This window comes from Micromesistius poutassou (genome assembly GCF_964030765.1).
Source record: "Micromesistius poutassou genome assembly, chromosome: 14".
NCBI lineage: Eukaryota > Metazoa > Chordata > Actinopteri > Gadiformes > Gadidae > Micromesistius > Micromesistius poutassou.
The window spans coordinates 5485167-5509867 of NC_140284.1; the positions used below are offsets into that span (position 1 = coordinate 5485167).

At 50.2% G+C, this 24701-nt stretch overlaps 1 protein-coding gene across 3 annotated transcripts; it reads right to left on the minus strand.

Moving 5' to 3' along the window:
* Positions 1-4759: 4759 nt before the first annotated feature.
* Positions 4760-24701, minus strand: akap11 (A kinase (PRKA) anchor protein 11). Of its 3 annotated transcripts, none has more exons than XM_084478460.1 (12): positions 24657-24701; positions 22354-22459; positions 21554-21664; positions 21387-21440; positions 20705-20836; positions 19396-19660; positions 14732-19121; positions 14004-14144; positions 12326-12409; positions 10746-10792; positions 9153-9355; positions 4760-8386 (listed from the first exon to the last, which is right to left on the minus strand). In XM_084478460.1, the coding sequence occupies exons 2-12, from the start codon at positions 22414-22416 to the stop codon at positions 8204-8206; spliced, it is 5673 nt and encodes a 1890-aa protein (XP_084334586.1). In that variant the 5' UTR covers positions 22417-22459; positions 24657-24701; the 3' UTR covers positions 4760-8203. The 3 variants fall into 3 exon arrangements, with proteins under 3 accessions (XP_084334586.1, XP_084334585.1, XP_084334587.1); XM_084478459.1 differs by having other exon boundaries at positions 12326-12412; XM_084478461.1 differs by lacking the exon at positions 12326-12409.

A 24701-nucleotide genomic window follows, 5' to 3' on the forward strand; every position in this document is an offset into this window, starting at 1 on the left:
CTGCACTTTCGCACTCTGTACTCATGGGGCCCTCACGGCGGGAAGTGCCAAGCCCAGGGATGAGACATAACATGGCCCTGATTTCACACTGTTTGTTGTGAATATCATCATATTCCCTCAGAGTCGTCGGCGAAACGCGCCCGTGTTTTCGTTGCTCCGACACCGTCTCGGCCCTGAACGTCGGCGGGATGCGCTGTTGACTCTGTGAGTCAAAAGGAAAACAACTTAGTCACTATCAAATGCGGAGCATCTCGGGTTATTTAGCGTGCCTCTCCAGGTCCGTCCCGCGCCGGGCCTCATCCTCTGTTTTTCAGACCCCAGCGCGGTTCAAGACAGAGCTCTTGAGTTGAGCAACGGTACACAGCCGACCCTCTTGACTCTTCGTTCACTCTTCGTCCCGGGGGATCCTCATCCCAGGCCCCTGGTGTCCAGATAAACACCCGGGAGTGTCAGAGAGACGTGATCCAGCTGCTCCCGCTCCCAGCATCCCCCTCTGGCCTTTGGCTTCTGCAGCACCCCTCGCCCCCCCCCTCCCCCCCCCCTCTCCCCATCCTCCCCCCCAGCCCCATCCTCCCCCCCCCTGCCCCGCCCTCCCCCCCCTCGCCCCGCCCTCCCCCCCTCTCCCCAGCCCTCCCGCCCTCCCCTCACACACACACACCTTGTTTAAACACAGGTTGACAGGTGCACACTCGCACACGCACTCAAACACACACACACACACACACACTAACACTCACACCCACACACACACACACACACACACACAGAAAGAACAACAGTGTGCCCACCACACCTCAGATGAGCCAGATGGAAATATCAGTGGTTGGCAACCGCTGGCCAACTGTGTGGTTGTGACAGCACTCAGTGTGGTTTCCCTGTGAAACAGACCGAGCTAATAGAAGCTCTAGCCGGGGGGCAGGGCATCCTCTCACGTTCTGATGAGATGTGTGCGAAGGAGTGTGTCGGCTCCGCAGTGGTGGAAGTGTGGGATTTGCCATCCGTCACGCGCTGCGCACCACATTGCTCATAAAGTCAACAGAACGAAGGGAGTTTGCCACAATTAGCGCCCCGTTGCCATGGCATTAGCAACAACATTTTGAAAAGGGTGTCTGATAGCATCACGAACATAGACACACTAGAACATGTTTTGAATATGTGAAGGATAAGTGATATCTTATTGTTCTAAGAAAAACAAAACACAAGGCGTAGGTGCATTTTCAAGTTCCGTTTTTTTTTTTTTTTTGTATAAAACAACAAAGACGATCAAACCATTCCAGTGACTGTATGTTACTATTTGATCACATGTATTGAATTAAGCTTAGCCTCAACATCTGGCTATTTAAATGTAACTTAACCACCAAACATCGTATCTCTGGTGTCAGACCTCCCAGCCCTCATATAGACATGTTCCCTCATTGATTTGACGTAATCCCTCTCGCGTAACACTTCTGACACAGCGCGCCCCCCCCAAGTGCAGCCAGCCGCTTCCTCTGGACCTCTGACCCCTTTGGTCTGTGAGAGCGCTTGCACCTCAGAGCCTCTCTGGGTGGGACGACGTCCGGAGCCTTTAAGACAACGTTTGAAACACACAGGGATTGTCCTCCCCGCCCCACACACACACACACACACACACACACACACACACACACACACACACACACACACATTTACACACACAACAAAAGCCTGGCTGAGATGATGATGATGGAGATGGTGATGGTGACGGTGATGTAGCTGGTTTTCCCCCTTAGCTTTACAACACAAAGGCTTGTATGTCCGCCTCCCCTAACAACTCTTCTTGCGCTGCCTTGGACTCTCCCAACAACCCGGTCGTCTGTTGCCGGGTGAGCGGGGAAGTGATGTCATTCTCCTTTGAATCACAAAGTTGCGGTGCGGGGATTCTGAGACGGGAGGGGTCTTGCTCTAGAGAGAGAGAGAGAGAGAGAGAGGGGGGGAGGGTAAAGCGATTGTAGTCTGTGCCCACTCACAGTGCAGGGCAGACCAGACCGGGGGTGGTAATTGGTCAGGTGGTGTGTGTTAGTGTGTTCCATTCCCTAGCGCACCCGGGCTGATGATTTGTGGGATTATACATTTGATGTTAGGCTGTTCACTTCTCTGTTGCATTGAGCTGTGTCTAATGTATGGGCCTGTATTGATGCTGCCATGTTCTGCCTTTGAATCTTGGTTTGCTTTAATGGTGTATTTTTAATTTGTTTCCTGTTTTCTGTTTATGATCTTTAATTTTGTGTTCTTTGTAAAGCACATTTTTATGTATTTTTTATTAAGTGCTGCTAAATATATATATATTTTTGTATTGTTTGTGTGTAAAGCCTGTGAGTATGTTTGTGTATGCGTGAGTGTGCGCGTATGTATACACTATGAAAACAAAAAGTCTATTGTCCGTTTTTCAGCATGTTGACAGGGTTTTTACAACTTTAGTAAGTTAGACATTCCTCTGAGCTGAAATGAATGATGTAATGTAATGAATGTAATGACTATCAGTATATATGGTGTCCATGCAGCAATTATGGATTTTATGTTCAACCACATGCTACTGGCAATACCTTTTTCCATAATAAGCATAGCGATCCGAGTGTATCACTAAATTGTTCATCAAACCCATCTTAATATTATTGTAGCAATGTAGTTCAGTTATAACTGCTGATTAGATGGGAAATACCAACCATAATAGGGCTGCTGCATATTTTTCTGCCACAATGCCAATGTCTACATTGGCATTGTATTTGAATTATCCCAGACACTGGAAAATACATATTCTATTACAGATAACAGATCTTCTCCAAGTGTTTAAAGCTGTAACTCAACTATCTGCTCATCATGGTGAGGAGGCCCAGCGGTCTGCAGCTGGGAGGTCCGTCCAACTCACTTGGATGTGAGAGGTTCATAGGTGTAACGGGTTTGGAAAAGGAAGGAAACGCTTGTCGCCCCGGGAACCACCACTATTGTACTCAGACGTCTCTCATTCCTCCCCTAACCGCTTGTCCTCGTTCAAGAGAAAGGCTTTCGGGACGCGGGTCATGACGTCAGTCACACAGGTCGCCTCTTCCTCCTTTGAGAGGGGCCTCATGTTTCCGTTGTCTGCCAAAATGCTTCAACCCGTCTGGGCCGATCTTCTGGAGATCTGCTATTGCGACACATTATCCAGCTCCTGTATCACTGTAATAGTCTGAAATTACCCGTCTCCCCTCCCTCTCGACCCTCCTTTCTCCTCCGCTCTTTTCCCTCCATGCGTGAGACAGACGGCTCCATTCATTCGGTGCTCCCAGAGCATAATGCTGACAGGCCGTCACCAAGCGTTGCCTAATTACACACGTTTGCCGGTAAGGCAACATATAATCGTGTCTTATGGCAACAATGGTTGTTTTGTTGCCGAAGTATCAAAGGGAAAAACTAATAACGGTGACAGTCAGTGCTGCGAAGGCAAAGAGCTTTGGATTTGATACAAAAGACAAATCTCTTTGGTTTCCTTTGGCACGTGTAGCAGGCGCTCACCCCGTGAGCCACGATGGGATGACAGATTGTTTAATGGGTTTGGAGTTGGAGGAATTTTTGCAGATGGCAGCGATGCCAGGGACTGGTTAAAGGGGCTCCTTTGCAGGGAGAGATACTAATACAAAAATAACAGAAGTCTAACATTTTAATCATCATTGCGGTGAAGTCATGTTGAAATATAGTTTTCAAAGAATAACTGCTCCGATTCTACAAAACCATGGCAAAAGGTCAGCTCACCGTTACACGCTATTATTATTATTATTTTGGTGTATGTATTTATAGATCCCATGGGGAAATGCATTCTATGAATTTAACCCATCGTAGCTAGGAGCTAGGAGGGGTGGGCTGCCACAGGTTGGCGCCCGGGAACGAACTCCAGATGTAGTGCCCTTGCCTTGGTTATAGGCCAGGCAGGAGTGTAAACATGCATGCTTTTTGTGGTGTGGGAGGAATCATGCGAATCCCACACAGAAAGTGCCCCGCCAAAGCCAGGACCTTCTTGCTGTGAGGCAGCAGTCCTAACCCCTGTGCCACCCAGTGCCAGGCTTTACATTTCAATGCGTCCTCTATAAAGGGTGCTTCTTGGATTTAGTTTCGGTTCAACTACTATTGCTTAAGAGATGCAGTGTGTAGAATTTTGTGTAGAATCACTAACGGTCCCTGCAATCTTATCCCAGTAATCGACCTATATAGTGAGTGGGTCCTCTTCCATGGAGCCACCTTATCTCACTGCCGTGTTTTTATAGTAGCCCACGAGTCGAGGACGCATTTCTGATATTTTAACAAGCGATATTTTACTTGTAAGCTGAAGTTTAGACTAATAAATGTATGACGCTATTAAGGAACCTCATCACTTATATTACATATTTTTTGTGGTAGGCCTACCTAGTCACCTTACAGGCCAGTATGGGCCATACTCCTATGGAATTGGACATGACCATTAAATGCCACTAAATTCTACATATTTCAACCTTAAGCCTTCAGGAAGTCTACATTTTAAATAAATGGGAATGAAAAAATGAATGTACTGTTACTGTATGAATTGTGCGGTCACACCAGAAAGTCAGTCATTCTAACCAATGCACTTATTGTAAGTCGCTTTGGATAAGTGTGTGAGTGTCTGCTTAATGCCCCAAATGTAAATGTAAAAAATAAATGATTCAAAAGGCAACAGAAATTTCTTCAGACCACATGTAAAAGCTTTATTGTTCCACATCGCTTTAACAATGACATATTTAGTGCTTTGATATCAAGCTAAGCATGTGTCAATTATTCAGCATTGCCACTAGAGGAACAAGTAGTGTACTCAACATTATACAACTTACATAAATTATTAAATATCTTATTTGGCAAAATGTTACAAGGAAGCAGGAAACAAAAGGAAGTGAGGGCTGCCTGTGTGCAGTTCTAGAGATAGGAACCAAATGAACGCAGAACAGAACGAAATATTAGATACAAGACTAAGTTTCTACTACAACCAACTATGGTTTTTCTCTGCAGGAACAGGCATTGATGTTATTACGTTTGTTTAACCAACACAAGATAGCGTTTATAGGTCACCTGGAAAGAGAAGAACGGTTAAGTACTACATTTAAGAAAGAAATATAACAAGGAGCGGGGGGGGGGGGGGGGAGGGTGCAGCAGGTACGTCAAGGAGAAGTCACATCACCCCCCCTGGTCTAAAGGAAAGGCCCTTTAGACCATAGCAGGCTCTTGCTCTCAATACATTCGTAGTTTTTTTGTATACTTTGTTTGAAATGATTAGAATGTAAACCAAGAAACACGGGTGTGTGCATTTTTCAATTTCTGCATTTCTCAAAACCCCCTCCAATTTTCTTCCTTGGCAACACTGTCTTCAGGTATAAACTGGATGGTCGTTAGAAGCCCACCTGTGCTCTGTGTGTAATATATATCTATATCGATATCTATAGCCGATATATACTGTATATATATAGCATTTTAATTCATGATACAGGAATAACTGCTGCGAACAATTGCACGTTTTTGGCGAGCCACGGGTCAACACGATAGCCAGGTACATTTACAGAACGATATTCAGCCCAAAGAAGGAGTCCGATTTCAGAGACTCAGCCATGCAGATTAGGACGCGATCCAAAACAAGGAGGAGGAGGATGCTCAAGGAGAAGACGACCACCGCGATCAGCCTTCATCTCTGGAGAGGGAGATGGAGGGAGGGAGGGAGAGAAAGGGAAATGGCAGTGGGAGATGGCATAAGAAGGAGGTGGAATAGGGTGAGGGAGGGGACGGAGGGGGGAGAGAGAGGGAGGTGGAGAGGCGGGGAGAGCCTGGAGCAGAGGCTCCTTCCCCTTTTGTTTGTTAATAATTGAGGAGACAGAGGGCTGAAAACGTCAGCAAATCAGCACTGTCAGTGCCTGTGTGCCCATGTTCCTCTGACGAACAAGATTTGGCCGTTCTCTGGAAACCTGTGGTTAATTTCATCGACGTCAGTAGATCTCTCTGCCCTGCCTTCCTCAACACCGTACACGGTGGCCTTACTCCCGACACCGATGTGCACTGCTCTGTTGTATTGAGCTGTGTCAAATGTATGGGCCTGTATTGATGCTGCCATGTTCTGCCTTTGAATCTTGGTTTGCTTTAATAGTGTATTTTTTATTTGTTTCCTGTATTCTGTTTATGATCTTTAATTTTTTGTTCTTTGTAAAGCACTTTTGAATGTATTTTTTATTAAGTGCTGCTAAATATATATATATTTTTTTGTATTGTTTGTGTGTAAAGCCTGTGAGTATGTGTGTGTATGCGTGAGTGTGCGCGCATGTATACACTATGAAAACAAAAAGTCTATTGGCAGTTTTTCAGCATGTTGACAGGGTTTTTACAACTTTAGTAAGTTAGACATTCCTCTGAGCTGAAATGAATGATGTAATGTAATGAATGTAATGACTATCAGTATATATGGTGTCCATGCGGCAATTATGGATTTTATGTTCAACCACATGCTACTGGCAATACCTTTTTCCATAATAAGCATAGCGATCCGAGTGTATCACTAAATTGTTCATCAAACCCATCTTAATATTATTGCAATGTAGTTCAGTTATAACTGCTGATTAGATGGGAAATACCAACCATAAAAACATCAGCAAATCAGCGCTGTCAGCGCCTGTGTGCCCATGTTCCTCTGATGAGTAACATGGGCGTGCACATTCAATAGAAGTGTTGATAGCCAGGAATATTGAATATCACTCACAGTGACGTGCACATGTGGGCAGGGGGGGGGCGACGGCGACTGTCATGTTTGGGTATGTGTGGTGCTACCGGTGGTCTGGGAGGGGAAGACGAACAAGATTTGGCCTTTCTCTGGAAACCTGTGGTTAATTTCATCGACGTCAGTAGATCTCTCTGCCCCGCCTTCCTCAACACCGTACACGGTGGCCTTACTCACACACACACACACACACACACAAGATGACAGTCACTGTCCAGACTTCATTTGGCAAGGGGCTCCCGCCGCTAGAACCCATGGCTTCCTTCATAACACCGAGCAGCAGTTGGACTTTAACTGGCCATACGTCAAGTAATGAAATACACATTATATCCTTACGTTTATATGTGCCGAAAACGAAAAGGCGGAAGGGTGGATGGAAGGTTTGGAAGGTTTTCCAGGCTCGGAAAATACAATGCCTTGAAACCCTTGAAAACGTCCTGATGTTCACTATTGATTGTGTTTTGGATATGTTGTACACTAATACTGATGGGAAAAAGGGTTAGGGTTATCTGTGATATGAGGGTTAACACTAATATAATCTAACCTAATCTAATCAAAGTGTTTCGATACCACATATTTACTGAGCCTCAGTGCAACAGGGCCAGAAACGGAATACACCATGACTGACAAGCAATCACGGTAAGAGTCTTGAATACAATTTGCAGTTTGAGGTGAAAAAAGGTAGAGATTTCAAGGAACTTCTGGCAGTAAAAACGACAAGGGTGTGGTGGTGCGGTGTGTGTGTGTGTGTGTGTGTGTGTGTGTGTGTGTGTGTGTGTGTGTGTGAGTGTGCGCGCACATGCGTGTGTGAGGTCGGTGTCTTTAGCATGTGGAAACACCACCACAGAGGTGAACTGTGGCTTTGACATCATCCACCCCAGCTGTGGGGATTCCCTAACACAAAACACATTGTCTCAACTCGGGCTGGGCTTCTCCCTTCCGCTTTCTTTCTGTAGCAATAAAACCAGATTAGCAAGAACACAGGAAAAAGGTTTCACCCGGGGTTTTCGGCGTTTCCGACGTCTGTCACCCAACCTCGGAACGACGGAGGCTAATACCAAGCATAAACAGAGCTCTAACGACTTAATTGGGAGAAAAGGAAAAGGAATTACCGCTGGGTACAGTGCAAATTGCCCTCTCTCTCTCACAACACACACCCACATAGCTAGGAGCTGATCTCTTCGTGTCATCTGCCTGGCGCCATCTAGTGACGGCTGCCTGGTATGAGGCCCTATAGGAGACGCTAGAGAGAGAGGGGGGGGGGGGTCTCAGTTTACATGGACAGGTGTTGGGTGGACAGGTGTTGGGTTCGGGAGTAATACAGCAGTGGAGGCCGATAGGCAGCAGCGCGGTTTCGTATACACAGAGCAGGTGTCACCGGGGTGAGGAGTAAAGATAAGGGAAAGGGAAGGGAAGGCGGGGGAGAGAAGGAAGAGGGCGAGGCTAAAAGTGCTCCAGGAGCCACTGGAAGAGCGGCGTGGCGTGGTGGGGCAGGGAGGTCGTCTCTCTGGGGTGGGAGGGCCACTGGCTCCGGGCCTGGACCTCTTCACAGTAGCGCAGCAGGGCCTGCAGCAGGTCCCCCACCCTGCACTCCCGCTCCCGGAGGCGCTGGACCACCGCCTGGAGCTGTGGGGGGGGGCACAACCAGAGGGTCGGTCAGGAGTCGTCCTCAGGATTTGTCTACAGAGGACATCTTGGCCTAGGCACGTATTCACCAAAAAATGTTCAAAATGAAAAACAAACAAGGTTTAAATAGTTTATAGTTTAAACACAAAGGGTCTGAAAAGCCACTGACTCTACCAATTCATATGTTTCATATATTTTTGGATTTTAAAAATAACTTTAATTTCATTTCATTTTTTTCATATGTTTGTGCATTTCTGCACCAATACACCACAGGGAATGAATTGTATGTGAATTCTTACTTGGCAGTAAGACTTTTCCGGATGCCATGCACATGCCATGAGATGGATTCCCAGAGATATTGTTGGATTACACACTAAGCTCAGATCCACCAGTCCTACCAGTCCTCCTAAAAGCAGAGGCAGCAGGCACAGTGCCCGGTAGCCAAGAACTGAAAAACTGGAGTGACATCTTGTTTCCTGCCTTTATATATTTCTGCTGAAATGTAAGGACTTGTACTACACATATTTAAGGTAATTTAGATATGAGTATCTCTACAGTGGCAGTATACAGGGTGTTGATTTGAAACTTTGACAGACACTTTTCTACTGTTTACCAGTGCTGGCCGAGTTTGTGTTTGATTATAAATAGCCAATTACGCGGTTCCAACATGATTAGTCGAAACAAACATAAAGCAAAAGATGAGTAATCTAAAGTCTGATTTTTGACATTCGCTGTCACACATGCCTTCTACAGACGGCCCACTCACCTGCTGGATCTCTCTGTCGGTGCCCAGCTGCACCTGGGGCAGCTCGGCCATGGAGGCTGCGGCCCACTGGAGCATGCACCTCACCTGGGGGTCCAGGATCACGGCCCCCTGGGGGTCATGTCCCAGCTCCATGACCTCAGAGTTCACCATCACCAGCAGGGCCTTGGGAGCCTGCGGCTGAGGCCTGTCCATGCACACTGTCCCTGTGAATACACACAAACGCACAAACACACACACAATTTACGAGCTTGACGACTTGTGATCAACGTGTTTTCAAACATAGTTTAAAAGTGATGGATAAAACAGGTCTGTAATTTATCATTCATTATGTTAGAAAGGGTTTTCTACTTGTGATTCAGCATCAGAAAATGGTGGACCGTGAAATCCATTGCAATCTCAAATATTTACAGTCTGTTTATATCCTGTTCCTTGCATGCAGATCGAAAAGGTTGGGACTGTTTTCAAACGTGTTTATGTAAGCAAGCAGGTGCCCAATCCCTCTTTTCTTACGTGGCCAAGCCAGGCAACCCAAATGACAGCGCCAGGGTCTACTGAATGCGTTTCACGCATTGAGGAAGTACAAACTTCCCATAAGCAGGGATTCAGTGGGGACAACCACCCTGCAATCCGGAGTTTATTCTCCTTTTATGCAACACTGTAGTTTGTAGCAGACAAACCGATAAACAAGTTCATGCATAGGGTGAAAGTTTTCATAGAGCGTAGCTAAAGTGTGAACAGGGACTGACTCATTGAAGGAACAATGAGACACACAAGCAGAGGCCCCAAGGCAATACCGGGCTGCCAGACTGCAATTCCAATAGAATAAATCATTTGATATTTTTCTTTCAAACATATTTTGTAGTCAACCGCCACTAGTAATAGATCATCGAGTCACGTTACATGACAAAAAAACAACAACACAGTTTGTCTGCAATGAAGTGATGTGATAGGGACTCACAACCCCATAATAAAGGCATTATACGAGTGAATACAACAATATCTTCGCAAATGTTGTTTTTTTTTGCGCTAAACTTTGTTGTAGTTGAACTGTTACTTATTTTTCTTCAAACCACACACACACGGTTGATGGACAGCCCCCCCCCTTGGGGAACACGCAGTACATAATGGAGTATAATGCTCCTTAGTCCTGCTGTGAGTTCCCACGCCTTAAACCATGGCTGCACCTCACTGGGGGCAACACACACACACACACACACACACACACACACACACACACACACACACACACACACACACACACACACACACACACACACACACACACACACACACACACACACACACACACACGAGAGAGGGAGTGGATGAATGAGCCGCAGTGTGGCTTAACGCGGGGGTGGTAAAAATCCCCGGCCGTCACCGACAGCGATAGATGGACGGGCAGACGAGGCCGCAGCAGAAAAGTTCAAACTCTGCTACAGCAAAAAAAAAAAAAGAAACTACTCAAATTAGGGAAATTGATCCGTCTCAATACTTCCATCTTGTACGGACGGTGCAGTAGCGTCTGATTATATACACTGTAAAGCGAGGTGTGTGGTGCGTTTGCAGACATGCGGCCGTTTGCGTCCTTACCACTAGATTCCTCCTTGACGTCGGTCTCCTGCTCCTCGGGATAGTCACTGCGGGGTGACAAATACCACAGGGGTTAGACGGAGACAGCGGAGGGAGGGCTGGAGGGGGGCGGCGGGGCGGAGGCTGCAAGCTACGGGGGACACGGCAAGGTGGTGCAGGGGGGGGGGGGCTACCGCCGACGGCACGCGGTGCAGGGAGGCTACCGCCGACGGCATGCGGCCATAAAGACGACCGCATGCCGTAGTCAGCAAGATCACATGGTCCCCGGCGCAGTTCAAAGCATTCGTGATAAGATGCCTTTAGAAGAGATAAGAGAGAAAGTGGGAGAGAAAGTGGGTTCCGGTTGGCGATAACGTTGCACGTGACTCGCAACAGACAAGTCGACAATTAATTCAAGTTGAGGTTTATTGTTCGCCGACGTACTGTTTAATATGTTGGGAAATACTTGGGAGAAAAAAAGTGTTTTACAGCATGTTGCTCCTTCCACATTGAACTCCCAGCAGGAGTTCAAAACCAAAGTTTTTTATTTGCGTTTAAATTCCGAAGGACTTAGAACTGATTAGTTGCTGTATTGCATTTCATTGTTTAATGCTGCTTTCTTTGCCAGGTTGTGCTTGAAAAATAGGTTTTAATGTCAATGAGTCATTTGGTTTTATGATTGTGATTTATTAATTGGTGGGTAAGGATTAGGCCAACAGGTACAGTTTCTTCTCTTCCATACATAGCCCATGGCTATAGATATCCAGTCTCACCCGCATTTCCTTTCCAGATGGAAGTTTCAATCATTACATTTTTTATGTCTTGGTATGTCTGGTTTTGAGTGTGAGTAACTGAAGAGGAGACGGGCATCGGAAAACAGTCAATTGCTATTTTCATCATCCCGGAACTCTATAGGGTGCGGACCGAATTAAAATTTGGACACTTGCAAATCCTAATCATTGTCAGATGTCGCATGACATGAATAATCAACATATAACTGTTTTGACGTCACTTGAGTCTTCACATAGAAAATAAGCTATTTAATCAGCGGCACTATGTTGCTCATACGGTGTACAGTTTGAATTTGGACAATCTCAAATTCAACCAAATGCACTGCACAGCAAACCATGGAGCAGGTTTCGGATGTACTGCTACTGTCAGGGGAGGAATCCACTACACAGCCAAGCAGCAACTGTGAAAAAATATGTCAAATCAGCCATGCAAGGAAGCAAATCAATTGACTTTGTACCAGGCAACATGCACAAACACGTAGGCTCCCACATGCATTCCCACAGATACACACAGCCCACACACACAAAACATTCCCATGCAATTGTGAAAACTTTTTTTTTTTGGATTCAGTGCTTGGGTGTGGTCATGCAGATACCTCGGAGCCTCTAGTGAGGGACAAACTAGGCACTTTAAGGTAATAATAGAACATTGGTCAGATTGGTCCAGATTTGTTTGCACAATTTGTCCCTCTCTAGGTGTGCAAGCCTCGTGTGTTTTCGAATGTTTCGCTATCTCAGGTGAGCACAGCGCAGATGGGCATACATAAGCATAGCGTGGCACAGGTGCGTTGGCTAGCTGCGGTGACCGACCTGTCCGAGGGGGAGAAGGACAGGCGGTCCTCACAGACCTCCCCCTCCAGGCCCAGGCTGCTCCAGCTACTGCTGTTCCCATTGCTGCTGGGGAGACAAGGGAAGCAGGGCATTCCTCAACAAAGCTGCATACAGTGCCCACACTCACATGAATCAACACCTAACCACGCAGACGGTCGTCCTCAAGGGCACTTGAGGTCTTGTGTATACATGTCGGTGTCCTTTTAAAATAACAGTGTCAAAGTAAGGTGACGTGTTTTGTTCCCATCGCTGATTGCAGGGATGCCTAACAGTGATACGATCTCCAAGCAAAAGTATTATGAGAACATTACATTGTTGACTTCACGACAATAATCCTGATAATCTTGGGCGCTTCCAGCCGGACGGCCTGTGCCGGCAACGAGAGCACAACCACACACCGTTTCTATAATTAGTCGGTGACGTCGCTTGTTGGCAGAAGAGCGGCCCATTGTGTAAGGGAGGATACAGGGAGAAGTAAAAAAAAAACACCTCCATCATTTGGCCTCAGACACAGCTTTGTTTGAAGCGATTGGGTATGACAGCTCGTCATAACTCAATCAGGGGCTTTATTGCCTACGTAAAGCCCTTGAGCCAGGATCTTTCCCCCCCTGCTCTGTTTATCTGCTGGGGTGGATGTGAGTCGCACAGTCGAGGTTTTCGAAGAGGAGCTAATGAATTACATGTGGTGGACTTTGTTCTCTGGGAAACGGCGCCAGGGGCGAAGGATAATGCTCACGGACACACCTTTAGACAATATTTTTTTACCCTTCATTTGGCTGTGGTGGCCAAAACAAGTATGTCCCTGCGCAGTCAGTGTCGGGAACAGAGCAACAATGTTGACCGGCTTCGCCTCTCTAGAGACAAGCCTCAACAGCTCCTTTTTATTAAGTTAAAGATTAAAGATTAAAGATGACAATGCAATTGTCACAGAGACCGATAAGACCATGTCTCCTCAGATTTCCCATTTTAACTCTGTCTCGCTCTCTCTCCCTCTTTCTGTCCCGTAACTTTCAAATTCTACTCACCCCTGCAATTTAGGAGAATATGATATATTTAACATGCAGTGCCAAACCCATGTATGCAATTCGCAATTTGCACAAATTGGCTGAAATGGATTTTGTGGTTCCTAGAGGAAGAAGTGGGACTCATGAAAAACATGCTGAGGCCGAACTAAGGAAATATTGCTTCCTTTTATTATTTTTACGTATGCCTGTGTTTTTATGTCCTACTGTATGGCTCAGAAAGAGACATTATTACACCTCAGAACAAACTATGAGCATTTCAGATGGACAAAACATAATCCATTCTCTAAGATTTTAACTCAAAGCAGCAGTTTACAGCATCAAGGCAAATGCATATTTGTAATGGATTTGCCATGTGATCATCTAATTAACAGAAGGGACAAATTGTCGACATCAAATTAATATATATATATATAAAAGAAAAGTATGGATTGTTCTGATGGTTTCCTGTATATATGTTCGTAAATCACAATTCAGGGGCTGTTTTGGTTAAGGATCACTAGCTATGGTTTAGTCCCAAATTTCCCACCAGGAAGGCACATGAAGCACATGTTGTTCTCCGGACGTCTCGTGAGGGGACACGGTGAAGGGCTTCAGTGACGGGGGGCCGTGAGGTTGGCTGCAGCGCCCCTTACCTGTCGCTGAGGTGGAGGAAGCTGCTGTTCTCGTCCGGGTGCTCGTCCTCAAAGCTCAGGTTGGACCAGCTGCCCAGGCTGTCGTCGCCCACGCTGAGCTGCTGGGGCATCGTCGACTCAGTGGCATCCCTTCCTGGGGAGCTGCACACACACACACACACACACACACACACACACACGTAAAAACACACACACACACACACACACACACACACACACACATGTAAACACACACACACACACACACACACACACACACACACACACACACACACACACACACACACGCGCACACGTACGTATGTAAACACACACACACACACACACACAATTATAGACTAAATAAAAAACTTAACGTTACGAAACGTACATATATTCGATTAGAGTTAGAAATTAGGCCGAGAACAATGAAAGCATCCACTAAAAACACGTTGCGCAACCTACTTTACCAAAAAAAAACAAAAAAAAACGGGGTAGAGAACCAGTCATCAGGGGAAAATACAGTATTAGGCGTATTAGTAGGACGTTTCTAAGACTGGGGGGAGCGCCATCTGTTGTGGTTCAGACTACAGATTACTCAATGGGGAGACGGCGTGGGGAGGTTCCTCTCACGGCCGGGTGATTCCTCCCTGACCGCATTCTCCCGGTGCCCGAGGATGTGACTCAGCGTGAGTGCGTCGGGCGTGTGTGCGAGTGCGTCGGGGGCGAGTCAGTGCGTGCGTACGTACCTGGGGTTGGCCGCCTGGCAGAGGTTGGACAGCGCCGACGTCATGATCTCGGCGGTCAGGCTCTCGGCGTAGCTGGCCCCGTCGTGGCCGATGCCGCTGTCGGCGTTGAGGCTGGTGTTGCTCAGCTCCCGCTTGGCCGTCTCCATGGCGACGGAGACCATCTCCTCGGCGAAGGCCACGCGCAGGTCCAGCTCGATCTGGATCTTGGGGATCTCCAGGGCTGAGGAGAGGAGGTGCGCCGCTCCGCCCTCGCACTCCTGCCCCCGCTTGGGCCGCACCCTGGGGCCCGCCTGCCGACAGTGGTGGTGGTGGTGGTGGTGGTGCACCCTGGGCTTGGTGCAGTGGGGGCAGGCTCCCTCCGACGGCCTGTCCGCGTGGGCGTGTCTGTCGTGGGCCGGGGGCCTGGGGTTCCCCCGGCCGGCGTGGCCGGCCGCAGACAGGCCCATCTCCAGGGTGTCCTCCACTATCTTCCGGGCGTAGTGCTCGATGACCTGCATGACCCCGGCGCCGTAGCCCCCCTCGCTCAGGCTGCCGGTGCTGAGGTACTGCCCGCCCTTACCGTCCTCGGCCAGCAGGGGGCAGGAGAAGGCGCCTCGGATCAGGTCCTCGGCCGTGTCCTCCAGGTCGGCGCTCCTGTAGATGCAGGAGTCGGTGAGGGACTTGGGCAGGAGCGCCGGCGGCAGGCACAGCTTCCGCGTCACGTCGCAGGTGATGCTGTACGCCAAGGACTCGGAAAAGTGGACCAGGTCGGCGTACTCCCGCTGCCGCTGCTCCTCAGAGTCCTTGGGGCAGGTGCACACGCCGACGCTCTCTTCGTCCCCGGCCGCCTTCCAGTCCTCCGGCAGGGACCTGGACGAGTGGAGTCGGTTGGCGGCGGAAGACTTCTTCTTCATCTTGCGGGCGGCGTGGGTCAGGCCTTGCTTGATGGAGCGGTACGCCAGGCGGCTGGCGTACTGGTCCAGCACCAGCTCCCGGCTGCCTCCCTCCTTCTTCAGCACCCGGATGAGGTAGCCGGCGTACTCGTCCGTCACGCTCTCGCAGCTGGGGTACTGGGAGGACAGGCCCGGGCTGGAGGTCGCGGCGGAGATGGGACGCTGGGGGCCGGGGGCCATTGGATGATGGTGATGGTGGTGGTGGTGGTGACACTCTGGGACCGGCCTGTCCAGGCTACTTCTGCGCAGGGCGCTGTGATGGGGACACTGCGGCCCCGAGTTGACCAACCGCTTCACGTCGCTGATGACTTCCCCCGCCACCTCGCCGGCGTACACCCACAGCGCGTTGAGGGTCTCCTCCGAGAACTGAGCCACGCTGTCCCGCCTCCCTGCAACTCCTTCTGGGTTGCCTGGCCCATCCTCCTCCTTCTGCTCCTCCTCCTCCTCCTCCTTCTCCTTCTCTTTCTCTTTCTCCAGCTTCTCGGCCCCCATCAGGGTGTCCATCTCCGTCGCCATGGACACAATGTGACAGGCCAGCCGTTCGGCATAGCGGAAGGCCTCCTTGTTTGACATCCTGCGCGCAGTCGCCCTCACGGTGCCTCCGATCGCCACGCCTCTGTGGACGGCGCCGGGCCCGCCCTCTCCGTGATCCTCTTGCTCTTCCTCCTCCTCCTCCTCCTCCTCCTCCTGCCCATGGCCCTCAGCCTCCTCCGAAAGCGACCGCATCAGATTGACCATAAAGGCGGCCTTGTCGGCCTCGGGGCTGGGGTCCGTCGGCCCGGGACCGGGCTCCGGCTGGCAGCGGGGGGTGGGTGGCGGGGTCGCCGGGGAGAACTCCTTGGCCAGCTTGCCTTTTAATTTCTTGGAGAACTGCCGGATCTGCTTCTCCGTCGACACCTCGCTGGGCTGCTGCGGGCTGGAGGGAGGGGTTCCAGGCGTCCTGGTGGTCTTCTGACCGCAGCCGGGGGCGGACTCGTCCCTGGGGATGGAGATCTTCCTCTGGACTGCCGTCCTGGCTCCGGGCAAATCTAAAGAGTCCATGGTCACAGGAAGCGTCTCCCCTGTCCCACCGCTGCTACTACCACCAGGGACGCACTCCCCGCCACCTCTGCTTGGACATTGTGTCTGAAACGGCTCAATGTGTGTTCCCGACGTCTGTTCGGCGGGACCGCTTTGACTCACGCCCCCACAGCCCTTGCCGTCGTATGCGAAGCTCTCCTGGCCGGCTCGCTGCACCAACGGCGAGTCGGGAAGGTCGTCGCTGACCGAACCAGGCCTGGAGGAGGAGCCCCTCCTGCTCCCCATGCTCTTGGTGAAAAACTCTGCGCAGTCGCCAAAACTCTTTTTCATCTTGGTAGCCGTCATGAGCTCGCACGCCTCGCTGACTATCATGTCCACCATGTTGCCGGAGAAGTGGTGGAAGGGGGACTTCCCGTCGGGTCCTTGGGGGTAGCGCTCGGTCTGCGTGGCGGCGGCGGTGGCGTCCGAGCAGGCCGTCGTCACCGCCGTCCTCTTGGGGCTGGTCTGCGACGTGGGCGCCAGGGCCGACTTACACCGACAGGTCTCGTCCGGCGGCGGCGGCGGCGGAAGGGACAGGGCCTGGCCCGCCTGGGGCACCGAAACGCAGCTGGCCACGCCCGATGCGGCGAACAGCGCTTTCTTCACCGTGCAGACCCCGTTCTCCCCCGCCGGGCTGGGGGGCCCGTCGGCGGCCGGGCCGGCGGGGCACACCTGCGCGCCGGCGACGACGCTGCAGGTGCGCGTGCTGGTGTCGTCGTTGGCGCTGACGTAGCACACGTTGTCCAGGGAAACGCTGATGGCGGCCTGGCTCGTGAAGGCCACGTCGGCCTGGGAGAGCTGTATGAAGGCCTCCTGTATGACCGACTCCGACAGGTCCGACGCATAGGAGCACACCACCTCCTCTTCTTCTTCGTCGTCGTCGTCGTCGTCCTCCACCTCCCCTGCGCCCCCTCTCCCTTGGCCGAAGGACCAGTCGCTAGGGGTGAGAGGGGTCGACGGGTGGGAGAACTGACACACCTCCATGATGCCCTCAAACACCAGTTCCTCGGCCAGGTCCGCCGCAAACTGGGACACCGTGCGGTTGAAGATCTGCTTCTTGACCGTCAGGAACTCCCTGAGCGCGCCGGACACCGCCTCGCCCGCCAGGAAGCCGGCCAGGCCGCTGACGGCCCGCTCCTTCAGCACGATGGCGCGCCGCATGCCGATCTCGTGGAAGGCCATCTGGAACACGGAGGAGGTGAGCCGGGCGGCCAGGTGGCAGAGCGTGGTGGTGCACTGGGACACGCCCTTCTGGAGGTCCCGCAGGGCGCTGCCCAGGCTCATCTCCACCAGGTCGGCGGCGAAGCGCTGGATGCCGTCCTTCAGGGACTGCGGCCGCTGCTGCAGCCCGTCCACCGTCACGGCCTCCTGGATCTCGGAGAGCTTCATCAGGTGGCCGGCGGGGTTCTGGAACTCCTTGTGGCAGACGCAGCTCAGGTTCTTGTTGTCCGACATGTCCGCCGGCGACTGGTAGCCGCACACCGAGCCCAGGATCTCCCGCGACAGGCTGCTGGCAAAGTCGGAGTAGGTCTTGTAGAGCGAGCAGAGGTCCTGGGGCTTGCGCAGCTCTGAGACGTCGCCCTCCGACTTCCAAAAGTACTCCAGCGGGCCGCCGGAGTCGCCCAGCGGGCTGAAGGCCGAGGAGCTGACGGGGCTGAAAAGCGGACCCTCCTCGCCGGACGTCCGCACGGGACGGGGGGAGTCGGGCACTTCCGAGTTCGGCGAGTAGGGGGACCCGGGCTTCAGAGGCGTGGGCTTTTTCAGATTGGCGGGAAGGGGGGGCCGGTCAAAGCGCTGCAGGTTCCTGCCCTTGGTGGAGCAGCCGCGAGACACGTATTTGGAGCCGCCGACGCTGATCTCCGGCGGCTTCTTCTTTTTCGGGCCCGGGTCGGGAGGGCTCACCAGGTCCAGCGGCAGGGTGAGCGTGCAGCTGTCGGAGCTCAGCTCGTCGAGGTCGTCGAACTGGTCGAAGCTGTCGAAGAACTCGCTGACCTCCGAGTCAGAGTCCTCCACGGGCTCCCTGGGGCCGCCCGGCACCTGGGGGATGTCCAGCTTGGCCAGCAGGCTCTTCTGGTAGCCCACCTCGTCCAGGAAGATGATGGGGCTGGGGCTGGAGCCGTCCGAGTCGTCCGACTCGCTGTAGCGGCCGGCGGCGGCGGCGGCGGGCTCCGGGAGGCGGGCGCCGGGGTTGCAGTGGGTCCACTGGGCCTCGGGCGCCGACGGCCGCTGCACCGTGATGGACACCTCCGGCCCGCACTTGAGCTTGGAGGCGGGCCGCTTGGCGGAGGAGCTGATGATGACGCGCGACCCCGCCAGGTCTTTCTTCCGCTTGTGGGCCGGGATGGTCTGGGACGCGACGTCACGCTTCGTGCCGTGGTGATACGGCGCTGCAGCTGCGGCTGTAGGAACAGACGCAACGTGAAGAAAGTTAAAGGCAGACACAACTAACACACTCGTTTAATGAAAAGTGAAAAAGACACTGTTGACAGACACTTATTTTTAATGAATATTACATTACGATCAAATGTTCCTTTCTTTGACTGAAATGTCATACAAAACAGTAATGACAACATACTGATTCAACCCTTTAACACTTCCTAGCAAGAAACCCGCTTGAGAGGAACATAAACGCTCAAACTGCCGCTCAAACGCCCCTGCTATGTTGAAACCTACAGGGGGCCTCCCTGGCGTCCTCCTCCTCCAGATGCTCCAGCGCCGTCACAAAGTCGTCCTCGATGGACGAGACCGACTGGTTGGTGTCGTCCTCCTCCGCCTGGTGGGACTCCGACGGGCCCCTGTGGAGGACCTGCAGCTCCAGGGCGTAGCGGATCCCGGCCGCGTAGCGCGCCAGCAGGCCCAGGAGGGAGGCCATGGCGGCCTGAGGACAGGGCCCGGGGCTGGGACTGTGCCTCAGCACGCACACCACTCGCAGCCAGCACTGAGGAGAGGGGGGGGGGGGGAGAAAATAAGAGGGGGGGGAGAGGGAATAAGAGGTAGAGGGAATAAGTGGGAGAGAGAGAGAGAGACAGGGAGGAAACCAAATGTGAGCGGGTTTATTCGTTCCGCCAGAGGACAACCGGCTAATGCCTGCCGAGCACAAAGAGAAAACAAGACAAGTATTTGGATCTAACCGCCAGACAGATTGTCAAGGACTCCCCCTCCCCAGGCAGCGCGGTACCCTACGAAGCAGTCGTCTGGAGTGCCGTCTGATTGGGTTTCAAAGACAGACAGACGCACACAAACAGAGAGAGAGGTTCCCATGGGGGGACCCCTTACCTCCCTCTCCTCCCCGGGCCGGGGGATGGAAGGAATCAGGCAGTGTGGGGGTTTGTTGTTGTGTCTACGCTGCTGGTAGCGCGATTCTTATGCAGAATACTCTGGCGTGTGTGTGGGAGTGGATGGTGGGGGGGGGGGGAAGGGGGCGCGCTGCACAAAAAAAAAAAAAACCACAGATTGGGCACAGGCCTAATGTGGGAAAACAAGCTGGAAGGACACAGCTGTGATTGCGGGTAAAGGAAACCACCTCGGCCTGTGTTCCCACCTGTGTTTGTCCGGGAGCATGCGGGGCGAACAGAGGGAAATGTCTTGCACTGATTTACGTGGGCGGTGATGCACACGGCCTCAACCTAGGCGGTTTTTCTATAATCAGAAAAATGAGTGCAACCTGGAACTGACTTTTTTTTTTTTTTTTTGCTTTTCATTTCTTTCTCCAAATGTTGCCTCAAATTAACCCCGCTCGTTTCAGCCTTTTGCTTAAAATAGGATTAGGTCCCATAAAAAAAATGCTCACATTCTGAGCCGCCATCCACCGCTTTTCCACCATTAAAACAAAAATAACAACCCAAGGTTATTCTCAAATGTTTGGTGGAAGGAAGCACCCGCACAGTGTTAAAGCACGCTCATCTCACGGAGCTTCAGATCCAATGACTGAAACCCCCCCCGCTGCACTCGGTGAGGCCCGGAGCGACCTCCTGCATTCTACCTGGGTTGCGGGGTCCCTTCCCAGGGCCGGGCGGCGCGAGTCCTTGAGCAGCAGCACCTCGTCGTTGCGGAGGCTGTGGACGTGGAGGGAGCGGAGCAGGTCACACAGCTCCGCGGGCAGAGAGGACAGAGCCTGGAGGCCAGAGAGGACGTGGTGGAACATGAAGTGGACTGCCTCTCTGATGGCTGCTCAGCGCTGTTCATCGTCTGAATCAGCGTCGTCCAAATCAGGCATCAGGCGGCACAATACGTATGCAATATAACACGGCCTTTCTGACCATTTTAAACGGCGCAAAATATGCCCGAATATGTGTGTTCGGTATCCCCTAATGTTGTATTAAATGAAAGATGCCACGTGGATACATTAATGAAGTGTGCATTTCCCTCTCAGTGGATTTCCTCCTATTGCCATTTGCTCTCCAGTTATTTCTGGTCTACAGTTATAATGGAACATAATCTCTTTTCAGTAACCAATTCATTTATTCTCATTATTAATATGAAATGAAAATCATGCCAAATTGCTTCTTGTTTAAATATATAAAAGGTGAATAAATTGTTGTCTGTTTATATTTAGTGTGTTTACCACATGAATACTGTAGTGTAGCGTGTGAGTTTGGGATTGTCTCTCTCCAGTGGAATGGTAAATCTGCCTTGGTGGTTATTATCCAGCGACACAAACTCACCTGTGGAGAGACATCCTTCCCTTCAGAGAGACCAGGAAGACACACAAAATTGATCTGAAAAGAAGTGTCAAATTACATTAGTGCTAGGCGTCTGGGATTCCTCACTCGGATCAGAAAAACGCTTCTTCTTTTTTTCCCCTTGGTATACCAGTGTGTTGGACACGAACCTCGGTTAACCTGAGTGCGTCTCCTCTCTGCAGCTCCACGCTCACGCGACACAGCTCCTTCTTGGTCCTCAGAAGGCTCTTGACGCACTGCGCCCCGCTGTCGCGCACCGTCTGCACCACAGATCACAATAGATTCATTTGAAACTATTGTTTTCAAACCCCAGCCGGTGGAGTGTCAACCCCAACCAAGGTCTCCAATCTCAGCATGACTGGAGACCTTGAAGTGTAACCCTTTATCCTTATCAATGCCACTTTATTTGTCTAAACCCAGACTGCCACACTATATAATAAAAGAAATGCCTCCTAAGTGCTAAATCTACAGCGTGTGTTGTCAGTGGGTGAACAACATGCTCTAGGATCAGAGCAGGAAAAACCTAATTCATTTTGGTAATATTTATGAGAATTTTTGATTGGTATAAAGGCTAAATCTAAATGACAAATTTCCCATAATCATCATCAATAAATTGCATGACATCTGAGAACACATGCACATGATAAATCGCAGAAACCCCCCTCACTGCTGGCTAGTGAAGAATAAAGGTTGAATTAATACAATTCTTATCTGAATAGACCAGCATAACCTCAATCAACACTTGATCGCCAATAATAACGCATGCTTAAAAAAAAAGCAACAATAGTATGTTTTTCTATTACATACAGAAAAATAAGTGACACACATAGTTTCTTAAATGCTTGCTTTCTACATTTCAAATAAAAGGTTATTATAATGCCGTCATATGACCTACACATTACAATGCTATATGTAGAAGGACGCCTCCAGATAACTTTAGTAGACAGACCTCTTTTCGAATGGACGCTCTGGTCCTCAGCGGCACCCCTCGAATGCGGGCACAGGCGTCCATGGCAACGGAGAGCTGGTCGTGGCTACCTGGCTGGGCCACTCACCTGCACAGAGGAGAGTGCAGAAGGAGGGAGGGGTTGGCGGGGAGAAGAAAGGGAGAGAGAGAGAGAGAGAGAGAACGGATTAGAGAGTGTGATTGCCCTGTGACTATGGGCTGAGTGTGTGTGACTGTGTGTGACTCTAGTATGAGATGACTAACGCAATAGAATGTATTACTGCAGGCAAAACTATCAAACAAACAGACAGTCATGCAGACTCATGTGACGAATGTTACCAACAGATATTTTCAGCGAAGAGCAGTAAATGCAATTTGTTGTTAATGCTCAGACATATGCTAAATTATATAGTGCCTTCATAAACCCTCCTACACAAATAAAGGGTTCTGCAGGCCTGGGAGATAACAACATCAAAACAGCTACAGTATGCCTGGACTTGCTGGTGTGGTCAACACTACGCAGACCTTCTCCCTTTGAAATCCCTTCAACAAGGCAAAGTGCATCCATGATCAAAAAGCATGGTGAGATAACAGAGGTGTATGCTCTGGACCAGAGCTCGGGGGAAAACACACTTAGTAAGCATGACAGGGATGGAAAAATATTGACTCTGTCCTTGCTTGGAGGGAGTTGCTCTTTTTCATCCCACCCCTCCCCAAGACATCCAAGCTTCTTCCTTTGAGGTATTGGCCAAATTGAGACTAGAAACAGGCATGCGCTCCAATTGATCAGCCCACCCTACACCCTGAGAAACACGATTATGGAGGAAAATATAAATAAAGTATATGCAACTGGCTGATCCAGGACCCCTTGACTTCTCACGGGTGCTTCGGTAGTCTGTTCAAAAACAACAGGACCACTGCTGCTAACCTCAAATATGCAGTGCATCCCGGCTCGGTCATAGGGAAGGCAGTCACAATGACGTCTATTATTGCTGTGACCAAGACCATGGGGAATAACAACAATTCTCTGAAAATGTACTTTTTGCAGCCTGTGGTGTTTTATGTTTACCCCTGAAGCTTTAGCAATCTCTTGTTTTTCCTCAATGTAGCCTCACTTTTCTAAAATACTTGCAAGAACACATACATTTTTTTTAATTCTTGTTACTGAACGACACAGCTACTTTTCACTATGTTGAGTATTCTATGAACAGGCTTAGCAAATAACTTACACAAAAAAATGTGAAAAGTGAAATACATGAAAGCTTCTCAACAATAGAACATTTCTTCTAAGTAAGGATTTGCCATTGGAGCGGTTAGCTATGGAGATAAAATGCCAACATAGGGTGTCTATGAAGCCAAATACATTTGAAGGAATAGCAAGCTTTACTGTAAGAAGTTCAGGTTGTGGCGAAGGTTGATTTCAAAACTGCTCTGCAGGAATCCCATGTCGGTTTGCCTCTGTGAGAACTCGCAGAACAGAGCCAGCAGTATCAATCACAAGATACATTGGCCCCAAAACATTAGCCAGCAATATGTATCCAACACATAGGCCTATTGAGAGAGAAACAGCAAATATTGTGTTCATCAACACTAAAACAACGACATCGTTCTCAGCAGCGACACACTGCTGAAACAACTGCAGTGTTATGAAGCCTTGAAGCGTGAACAACATTTAGCACATCCACACAGTAACATAACATGGTAACGTTAGAGCTCTCTGCAGGGAAGAGGTTTATCACGAATCCTGACAACAGCGAGACGTGTTTGTTAACGCCATGTTTTGGTCAGACTTGATATCGATGTCAATGTTGTCTGATCGTACTGGTCATGAACAACAAAGGCTACGCCGATGGGAAGGTACCACTGAAGGCGTCTAGGACAGTATGCTAGCCGTGGATCCTGACGTAGGTTCTCTCCAGATGATTCAAAACCTCTCACCGTTACAATGTAGCCCCACCGATTAGTGGCTGGCAAGCTAGCTGCTGTAAAACGACAATACCCACTTCCTGTTTTAACTACGCACAATGACCATGGTAGCGAAAAGGGAAAAAAAGATGGGATTCCAATCAATAATTGAGGTGAAATTTATAATGCAGTGGTTGTTGATAAGCTGTCAATCATTTGTTTGGCAGCAGCAGCAGCAGCAGCCAGGCCCCGTTTGGTTCGGCCTGTGATGTCACCCGGACAGCTATCAATAAGCTAGCGAACCTTGGCGTTGAAATACACATTGTATCAAACCGACAAACCACTCGTTTACATCTGTTGGACATTTGATATGGGATGTATGGAGAATGGTTTTAACTCACCGTTCACTGTTGGGCTCCAGCAGGATGGCGATAGGCAGCCTGCTG